We start from the raw sequence: 10,767 nt of genomic DNA, 5'->3' as shown, positions 1-10,767 counted from the left end.
CTTAGGTGATCCCCCCACCTCAGCCACCCAAAGTGCTGGGATTACAGGCAGGAGCCACCGTGCCGGGCCCAGGATGCACATTTTTATATAACTGTGTTCCTGTCTTCAACCTTATGCTTTATCCAGGTCACTCTTCATAGTATCAGAATCTATTCACCTTCACGTGGAGCACATTTCAAAGCCTTTGATGAACAAAAAGAATCTGTTAGCGTATGCATAGCCGACTCTGGTGGATTTGGAAGGTCCATTTTGGGATTGATTTCTCAGGCTTATTGCTGCATTAATCCTCATGTTTACAAACATTAGAATCCCTTAATGAATTCTTAGACCATAATGTGTTAGTCTATGAATTAAGAAAAATGACTCAGATGAAGAATATGACAACTCCTGTTACCCCCTCCTCCAATCAAGTGTGTTTTTCTGTATTTCATTGCACAATGTCCCCAACAAGTATACATACATAGACAGACCCTCCTCTTCCATTTTTCTCTCTTTGGTTTCCAAAAAGATAACAGGCAGATTGGAAGGGATGCCACTACTTGTTAACAAAGCCCTCCATATAATCTCAGGTAAATAAATGTGTTGTCAACTATTGACTTTTTGAAGGAGAAGCCTGTATTTTTTTCACCTAAACTATACTAGTATTAGGAGAATGAGACTAGTTAGAAAAGTGAATTGGATTCAGGCTGGGTCTCATGGAGCTCTCAGATCATATCACATGAGCACCCAGTTTCTCCACCTGTTTCCAAAGAGGACATACAACCATGTCCACTATCACCCAAATTAATGTATCACCTCTGGCAGCAATCATATCTAACATTTGCCCTTTTCTCATAAATGTGATGCCAGCTATGAGTCCTGACCTTATGAGGGCCAGGCCATGGCTTTTTCCCCATTAGTTTTTAATACTATAAATATAAAAGTTGTATTTCAAACAATTGAGTGATATTCAATCTCTACTTAAAAGAAGACATGACTCCAAACATGGAAGTCATCATCATTAGATTGCTAGCCATTAGAACGTGAAGATAAGTGAAACCAAATTTACACACACACAAACACGCAGAGTATAAGAGTGTGTGTGTACATATATATATACACATACACACACACATATATGTTTATATTTATATATATGTGTATATATGTTTGGTTTTTTTAACTAAATTAGTTTTAACATACATACAGAGAGTTGGAAATAAAAGGTCCAGATCAGCCATTGCTGCTATTGTTTCTAATGATATTTTTTTCATAAAGGTTGTAGGTTGACATTATGAAAATGTGAGTAGCAACTTTTACAGAATTGCTTCTTATAATTATCTCATTAATATTGGGACAAATTAGACATCCAGAGAGGTGTGGGAGGTAGAGGCAAAAAAGGAAAGGAGAAAGGAAAAAAGAGAGGGAGAAAATCTAGAATAATTATGTTTTGTGCATGTCAAAAGCTGGATTTAGGCCCTGAACTCAATGTTTATCCTGCCTTGCAAAAGCTTCCATGTCTTTCCGTCAGTTTGTTTTGACCTGAAACTTTGTTTTCTCATACCAGATGACACCAGTAAGTTGCACATTGATGTGAAGCCTTACATCCCATCATTTGTTGCTGCAAAGCTGGGTTTTTGAATGTGGTACTTGTCTTGGACCTAGCGGGTAGTGAGTGATAGTGTGGGGTGCCAGTAGCATTACTGAAGTGAAGTGTGGATGCCTGTTGACCTTAGTGTGTAGGACAACCAAGGCACAAGTCTTTTTTCAAGTCAGCATGATCCTCTAGGAATGCTACCATCATTCTCATGTCTGGTAGCTTTAACACCAAACACTTTCATGCTAGCAATGCAATGGGAACCATTATATTGTAATCTCATTTTTAAATGTTTTCTAAGAAGTAGAAAACCAATCTGTATGCAAACCAGTGACATCTAAGTAATAAGTCCTTTATTCAGGAATGTTATCTTCACATTTTTAGCTGAATTGTGATCCATATCTCAAACTAAATAATGGATTTTTTAATGGTATCTTCAAAAGGATACCCAAATAATCCATCACTCGGATATATCTCTGAGTAGAGAAAATGCCTTTCTTTCTCACCTCTCAGTGATATTATTGCATTATGAAGCACTCAGTAGGCTTTAAGTTTACGGCTGGTTGGCTCAGGACACTCATACCGTGGTGTTAATGAGGCTGGGGTCATGGAGGCCCGTTAGCTTTGCTCTGTCTGCTGACCACAGACTACCGGGAAATCAGTCAAGAGATGGTAGCACAGACAAGAAAGGCACCATGGCAAAACCTCAGCAGTTCTGAGTTTTTCCTCCCCATATAACAGGCAGGATGTGTTAGTTGGGTGTCATCATCTCAAGAAGGAAATGAGTAGCAGCTTGGGAGGCCCCAACCTTCACCTCTGAACAAAGCAGGTCTGACATTTAGGCATTAACTTTGCATTATAATCCCCCATCATACCATTGATTTGCTGTGTAACCTTCATCACTGAAGCACAGATAATAGGATAGAATGAAATGGGCTTACCTCCCGGGGATGTTGTGTGAATTAGCAAATTAACGAGTGTAAAGTGTTAGCATTTATGTAAGTGCTGGTGGTTGTCATTATTTTTAGGGACCTAGTCTCATTCTAAATAGAGAATCTAAGTATATTATGCTTTTTTCAGAAAGGAATTTTCACCCACATCAATTGCATTTAAGCAGAGCATAAAACAGAGGTGATAATAACATAGTAGTGATCATTGCAATGCAGAGCTGTAAACCTTTTCCCTATTAAAGCTAGAACTATTTTCAGCAACTTTCAATGCTTTTAAACTTTGTTTTCCAAATTTTGTTGTCTCTATAATAATTATTCTTCCTGTGACGGGTAGTGTGAATGGGACCTAGAATAGGTCCTATTCATTATTCATTCCCATAATGACTATATATTGAATTTTTTTACATCATACAATCAAGCAAATTTGGTAGCTAGTGTGATTGACACATACTGCAATCATTGTAAAAAATAAAAACTCTTTTCTGCTCTGCCCATGCTGGTGTCCTCTAGAGGTAGCCAACATACAGATTGAAAACTCATGGGGAATTGAAGTGCTTTCCAACAAAAGGTGCTGTATATAGATCTTTTCAATTTAACATCTTTACCAAAGAATTTTGTTGTTGCCTGCTATTTCCAAGGGGACTGTGCTTGAGAGAATGCTTCCATTTCTTTTATCACTCTGACTTCGCTTACCAAGAAAATGTCATTTATTGCTGATTGCAGAACTCTTGAACTCAGCCGGGCAGCTGCCGCATGAACTCCTCAGATCTGAGTTCCTTGTTACTTATTTACATATTCATTTGAAGTGATTTTTCAGGACTATTTGAAAACCTTTCTCAACCTAACATCATGTAATAGCAAAGATCTAAAGCTTACCATGCTTTTGGTTCTTTTTCTCTTTGTCTTACAGATAACAGACGAGTACCTTTGGAAAGGTCACGCTCTCGCCACAATGGAGCTATCTCATCTAAGTGATTCCTGATGCCAAAGAATATGAAAATATTTAAGTAAACAAAATGATGCATTTTGAGAAGAACAAAGTATGCACTCAGCGGCTGGAAAGGGAATAAGTGCATTTTTGCAAAGATCAAGATAAGCTGGATGAAGTAGTGTGCATTTGTAATACTATTGCAAGACTCCTCCCACAATTATTCTAATCTGAATACAGTTATCAGGATTACAAAATGTGTTCCATTTTAGTGTAAAGATGTGTATCATTTGTAATTGTGTGTGACCTGACTGTGATGATGAAAGTGTAAGAAATTGAAGAGTTCTAAGGCTTTCAAAAACATTCAGTCTGTCAAAAATTTAAAATCTTAAATGTGTAAGTCACCCCCACCAAAAACAAAAGAGAAGAAAAAGAATAGAAAGTATTATCCAGTGTCAGCTTCCAATTCCTGTTACATATATAATAGAAAAGGGCCAAGAAAAATATACATCTTGATTTGGAGAGGGGCTAATATTATGCACACTGTAAGAGAAGCCATTTTGGAAATTCATGAAAGTACTGCTCCACCCCAGTTGAGTTATTTAGAATCTTATCTCAAGTGAAAGCTGATGGATTCATCTGCTTTGGCTGAAATTAAACTTATCATTAGTCTAGCTAGCATTTCAGCATGATATTGCAAGCATTTCTCATTGCTAAAAATAAACCAAAGTTTAACCGAATCAGTTAGAGAAAGTGATTTAAACTTTATTTAAAGAGGTATTTTCTAATTATGCACAGATATCTACTTTATACAAATACTTTATATGGCTATTTTTGAGAAAACCCTCACATTTTAATGTTTATGCTAGGGATGAACCTGAAAATTCTATTACCTTTATTTAGATTTCAAAGACAAATATTGATTCCTATGCTCTGTGGTTTATTTCTTTTTTCTATTGCTTCTTTCTCCCTTGAGTCCCTTGAAGGCAGGGAATAGAATTCTAGAAAACCTGAGAGGAAAAAGAATTCTTTTTGCAGGAGGCAGCAGAAAACTGTCTAAAAGGTCAATTGTTTTATCTCCCTTTCTACTCTCTTTCCAATTTCACTTTGGTGGTCTGAAGAAGAAAAAGAAATTTTATGTATGTATGTGTAAATATGTGTGTATATTTATATCTCTTGCTACAATAATTCCAACTAAGTGAACTTCTCAATTATCATCATACTTACTTACCTTATATTAACAAATTAAAATGATGCTGCCAAAACAAGTCTAGCAGGGAAAACAGGTTCTACATTTTTCTTAAATAGATTAGGGAGTAAAAGTTATACTTAACTTGTCTATTATTTTAAAATATACATTGAAATAATGTGGTATAACTTCTCTGGAGTGCAATTTTAAGTCTAATTCACGCAGATGATTGTGATTATTGTAAGAAATTTCTTACATGTATATTTCTTATAGAAAATACTGTTTCTACTCATTCAAAGCACATTGTAGATATTCAGAGAGAAGAACAAATGGCTGGCTTGGCAAATCCCCATCTGAGATAAAGTAAACAAGTGACCAGCAGCTTACAGATTCCTTTATATAGATGTATAATGATTCAAACTGCTGCCTTTGCCTCCAGTGCATCCTTACTTAGGTATTATACTTTTAAAAGCTCTGAAGCTGCTACAATAGAGAAAGCAAAAAGGGTGACAGTATCTGAGATTTTATAGTTCTATCCGATCTGAAAACACACATACACAAACACACACATGTGCACATACACATTTAAGGGACATATCAGTTACACTGTTTTTTAACAACAACAAAAGTTTAGGTTCTAATTTATGTAAATACGTAATATGTGTATTTTTGACTTTACAATGTCTTTTCTGAAATCTTCGTGGTATGGCTTTTTTAATTCTTTTGACAGCTTATCAGTCTGTAGGAGAGTGATTTTGAAAATGTTAACCCTGACTAAAATTTGGGAGCATATGCCTAGCTATATTATCAAGCTGGTCAAGGTAGAAATACTGATATGTATCACCTTTTCCAGACGCAAACTTGCCTTATTTTCTAGTTTGTGAACAAGAACGAATGAAGTACTATTATTGATAACTTATATATTTTTATTTAGAGCAAATCCCACTTGCTTTTCACAAACATTAAAAAACTTTTCAGGGTCTTTCATGAAGTTCCAATAATTGAGTTAAAAGGTTTGTTTCCCAGATTTATAATGGTCCTGCTCTAGCCATTTGCAGTTTTGTTTTAGATTGAAAAGTATCACTAAAATAAGTATATAGTGACATTTTTAGTATGAAACCAAATTACACTAAGGTCTTTTGTTGGCCATATTACTGCCACATGTGAGAAGCACCATTTATGCAGATTTTCTTCAGAATATTTTTTTAAAGGTACAGAATTCTTAAAATATTAACTAATTGCATCCATCTCCTTTGGCTGCTGTAACCAATTACCAATATGATGGCTTAACACAACAGAAACTTATTTGCTTACATTTCTTGAGGGCAGCAAAGCCATGCTCCCTCCAGAGGCCCTAGAGGAGAATCTTTCCTTGCCACATCCACCTTCTGGTGGCTATTGGCATTTTTTGGCTTATGGCCACATTTCTCTTTCTGCTGTGTCTTCACATCACCTTCCTCTGTGTACCTAATCTCCCTCTGCCTCTGTTTTATAAGGATCCTTATTATGACTTTTAGAGACTACCCAGATGACTCCAGGATAATCTCCTCACCTCATGATTCTTAACTTAATTACATCTGCAAGGCCCCGTTTTCCAAATAAGATAACATTCACGGGTTTGGGGGATTAGGATGTGGCTATATCTTTTAGGAAGCCACTCTTAGCCCACCCAAGTCTGCCCTCTGGCCCAAAATTTATGTCTGTCTCATGTGTAAAAGACATTCATCCCATCCTAACATTCCCAAAAGTCTCAACCCATTTTGCACTCAATCCTAAGTCCAAAATCTCATTCAAATATCATTGGTTCAAAAGTTCCAAAGCTTATCATTTAGATCATCTAAATCAGGTATGAGTGAAACTCTGGTATGGTCTTTCCTGAGGCAAAATTCCTCTTCCTCTGAGAACCAGTGAAACAGAAAAGTTACCTGCTTTCAAATTACAATGGTGGGAACAGGCATAGGATAACGGTTACAGACATTTCTGTTTCAAAAAGGAGAGAATGGAAAGTGGAATGGAGTCTCCTGTCCCAATCATTTTCAAAATCTAGCCAGACAAATTTCTCTTCTTATATTTCAAGACCTGGCAGTAATCCTCTCTCTCAGGGCTCCACCCTTTGGGCCTGTAGCTCTTCTTTCTTGGACTATGGATTGGGCCTCTGCCTCTGTGCCTGTGGCTTGCATTTCTTCCTCTGTTCCCACACTTGGGCCTCTGCCTCTGTACCTGCAGGTCTGCTCTCAGGATGGTGCTTCCCTTATCTTGAAGGGTAGCACGTGTTTGCAGCTGAGTACTTTTATCAATGGGTTTCCTACCTGTAGACTTTTGGCAGTCTCACAATCTTCTTTCATTTTATTCTCTCCCTGTCCCTTTTAGGCCCAGTTGGAAGTGTTTCTGCTGGTATAGCATTCTCAAAAACCTTGTGGGTCTTCCATGTATGTCACATTGATTCACACATTCAGAAAAGATTTTTCCTGAATAACCCCATCTCTATTCTTGGCTTCTGTTGAAACAGTCAAATAAATCCACAAGTTAATGCCTAACCTCTTCAGCACTAGCCAAAGGTTGTCAAGACACACCCTTGGGCTTATCTCCAGAGCACACTTTTCTAACAGTGAATCTCCTAATTTTAGCATCTTTTTTTTTTTTTTTACAATCTGAATAGGCTCCGAATTTACCCAGTTATCAGGTACTGATTCCTTGTCCACTTATATGGTTCTTTTCTCTTAAAAAAATTTTTTTTTAATTTATTAGAGATGAGGTCTCACTCTGCCACCCAGAGTGCAGAGGCTGCAGTGTAGTGGTGCAAACATAGCTCACTGTAACCTCAAACTCCCAGGCTCAAGTGATCCTCCTGCATCAGCCTTCCAAGTAGCTGGGTCTACAGGTGCATGCCACCATGCCTGGCTAATTTTTGCATTTTTTGTAGAGGCTTGATCTTGCTATGTTGCTCAGGCTGCTCTTGAACTCCTAGCCTCCAACAATCCACCCATCTTGGCCTCTTAAAGTGCCGGATTACAGGTGTGAGCCACCATGCCCAGCCTCTTTTGTCAATGTATCTCTTTTCTGTCTTATTTTACTATAAGCACTAAGAAGAAACTAAGCTATACCTCTAACACTAGACTTGAAAATTTCCTCGGCTAAACATCCAAGTTCATCATTTATTCTACTTTTCACACTACTGTACTAGACAATTTAGATAAACTTTTTGCCACTATACGACCAGGATTCCCTTTCTCCCATTTTCCAATAAAATCTTCATTTCTTTCTAAACCATCACTAGAAATGCCTTTAACATTCATACTTCTACCAACTATCTGGTTAAGGCAATCTAGCTTTTTCTATCACACCCACCACAATTCTTCTAGTCCCTACCCATTATCCAATTCCAAAGCCATTTTCACATTTTAAGACATTTGTTACAGAAGTACCCAATTTCCCAGTTTCACAATCTGTATTAGATTCCTGTGGCTGCTGTAACAAATTACCCTCAAGCCCAGTGGCTTAAAACAATAGAAATTTATTATCTTCTTGTTTTGGAGGCCAAAAGTCCAAAATTGAGGGGTTGGCAGGGCTGAGCTGCTTCTGGAGACTCTAGGGGAAGCACTCTTCCCATGTCTTCCAGTTTCTTGTGGCTGCCATCATTCCTTGGTTTGTGACTGCATCTCCCTCTGCTCTGTCTTCACATCACTTCCCCTCTGTATATATAATCTACCTCTGCCTCTCTCTTAAAAAGACACTTATGATGGGATTTAGGGCCCATCCAGATTACCCATGTTAATTCCCTTATTCCAAGATTCTTAATTACATCTGAAAGGACCTTTTTTCCAAATAAGGTACTATCACAGGTTCCAGGGATTAGGATATTGAATATATTCTTTTTTGGGGGGGGGGCACCGTGCAACTCACTACAGTACTCATTGCACATAAATGGATTTTTCACTTTTTAAGATGCATTCATGGTGCTCAAACCAAATCGAAGTTTGTCTCTAAAAGTTTGCACAGGCTACTGCATGCTTTGTTGTTAAATGGATGGACAGGCTATTCTAAATTTTGGTTGATACTTTTGCCCCCATGGCCAATTAACTTGAAAAAAATAATCGATCCCAACTCTGTGCTCTGATGTACCTCTTCTGCCCCTTTTTTGACGCCTTTGACCAGATGCCTTCTATGGTTCACAATACAGGCACAAAACTACCTCTGATACAGAAGGGTTCTTTACAAGCTTATTTTAAATACCGTGAATCCCTTACCTGAAGGGAGAGGTGAAAGCAAAGACTGCTTTGAGTGGGTATTGAGGGAGATTGTGTCCATACCAAGCCACCCTAAAGAAGTATTTCACTTGCAGTAGAACTGTGGATTTGTGCTCTCGTTTCACCTTGGAATAAACGCCTATCTCTAAGCAGGACCAAGAATAACTTGCAATCTATATGTAATGGCTACTTACTTATTCAATAAAGTTAAGATATACATTAAATGTTGTACTGTCTATGATAATTAAGGTTAAACACAAGTGAAAAGGCATGAACTCTGGAGAGTCAAGACAGGATGTGAGAACATTCTAGGAGGAGAGGCCTCAACCAAAGAGAAGTGCAGGAGTGCTTTTATATGGGCCCCGTCAGGTGGAGATCATGGGATCATATTAAAAACATACTTGTAGGAATCATAAGGTTTTCTTTAGCACTGCTTGCTACAGTAGTGGAGATACTGTGCAACTGAAAAGTTTAGAAACATCAGAAGGGTGATTTACATGCTCCAGAGAAACTACTTCAACAGAAAAGGTTTTTGTTTTGTTTTGTTTTGTTTTGGTATTGAGTATAGAATTAAGCAAGTGGGCTTCAAATGCTCAGAAGGGTAAAAATCTGGAATGAGTAATAAAAGGACTGTAGATTATTATTTTCTGGAGAGCCTTCAATAGAATATCTCATCATGGGTGGGGTGACTTGAAAATGAAGATCTGGACAATGTAATAACCAGGTCTATAAATAATATGATCTGAAACATTTGTTTCAAAGGCAAACCAAACACCATTGTTTCCCTTGGAATGGTTTACATCAGGAATCAAATACATTGGCGTTTTCTCCCCCCTTAGACCCAAATAGGCAAATTCCTTAATAGGAAGTCTGCAAACGTTAGTATCCACAACTAGGAGAATTTGAGCTTAAAGGCCAGAGCTCAAAGGAAAAATGGAAATCCAGAAATTAATATATATGCAATACATGTAACATGCTATATAGTTTTGATTTACAATAAAAATAAAGCTATAGCCAAATATCTCATTTACAGACTGAATTTATTTAAATGTCTAGAGTCCCATTGGCCACAAATAAAATATTATTACAGGTAGTGTCCATTTCAGGAAAAACAACTTGCAAATATATGAATTATGCAAATCATAACTTTGTTCCTAGTTCTTGGAGATGAGCCAGAGTTCAATCTTTAGCGATGATGACCTTATATCTTGGATAATAGCAGTTCAGCTAATATTTTCACCTATATCTTGGCTAATTGAGGTCCAGCCATCACCTTTTGATGTTTATGAGCAAAGTGTAAGCACTATTATCATATTATTTGACATAATAATAAATAAATAAAACCCCTCAACTTCTCTACTTTGTTAAAGTCTGCCCCCACCCCCACTCCCCAGTGGGGCTATTCTCATCACTGAGTGTCCATTTAATGGAAGTTGCTTTTTCAGGACACAATTATGAATTAAACATAGCTCCTGGCTTCAAGATCTCAAAGTCTAGTGGGAGATGGGATATGTACAAACAGAATTGTAATTCAAGGTAGAAAGAAACTGATTGATGTTGAAACTGATATAAGGCCTGTGGAGGTTCAGAAAAAGCAAGAATTTAGTTTTAGAGAGGTGGGGTGGTTATTGGGTGGGAAGCTGAGATCTGTGTAGATTTTGTGGAGTGGCTGGCATTTAAACTGAAATTTAAGAGGTAAGTAAATTTGGATCTGTGACACTGTTAGTCATTCAGTCAGTATTTACTGAGCACCTATTGTGTGCCACACACAATACCAGGCTTTATGACAGTGAACCAGCTAGATGTGGTTCAAGATCTCATGGAAGTGACATCTGTTTGAAGAGGGAGGGAGGGAAGGCATGAGCCGAGGTATAAAC

The 10,767-nt window shown here is 37.5% G+C and overlaps 1 protein-coding gene across 1 annotated transcript in view; it reads left to right on the top strand.

Moving 5' to 3' along the window:
* DIAPH2 (diaphanous related formin 2) overlaps positions 1-9,116 on the top strand; it is a 904,603-nt gene extending 895,487 nt beyond the window's left edge. The window contains exon 28 of the mRNA XM_073013533.1: positions 3,437-9,116. Within this exon, the coding sequence (XP_072869634.1) occupies positions 3,437-3,501 (65 nt within the window). The 3' untranslated portion in view covers positions 3,502-9,116. The remainder of the gene's footprint in view (positions 1-3,436) is intronic.
* Positions 9,117-10,767: the final 1,651 nt, after the last annotated feature.

The sequence above is a fragment of the Chlorocebus sabaeus genome, chromosome X, assembly GCF_047675955.1.
Source record: "Chlorocebus sabaeus isolate Y175 chromosome X, mChlSab1.0.hap1, whole genome shotgun sequence".
Lineage (NCBI taxonomy): Eukaryota > Metazoa > Chordata > Mammalia > Primates > Cercopithecidae > Chlorocebus > Chlorocebus sabaeus.
This window is presented reverse-complemented; position numbering and strand designations above follow the sequence as displayed.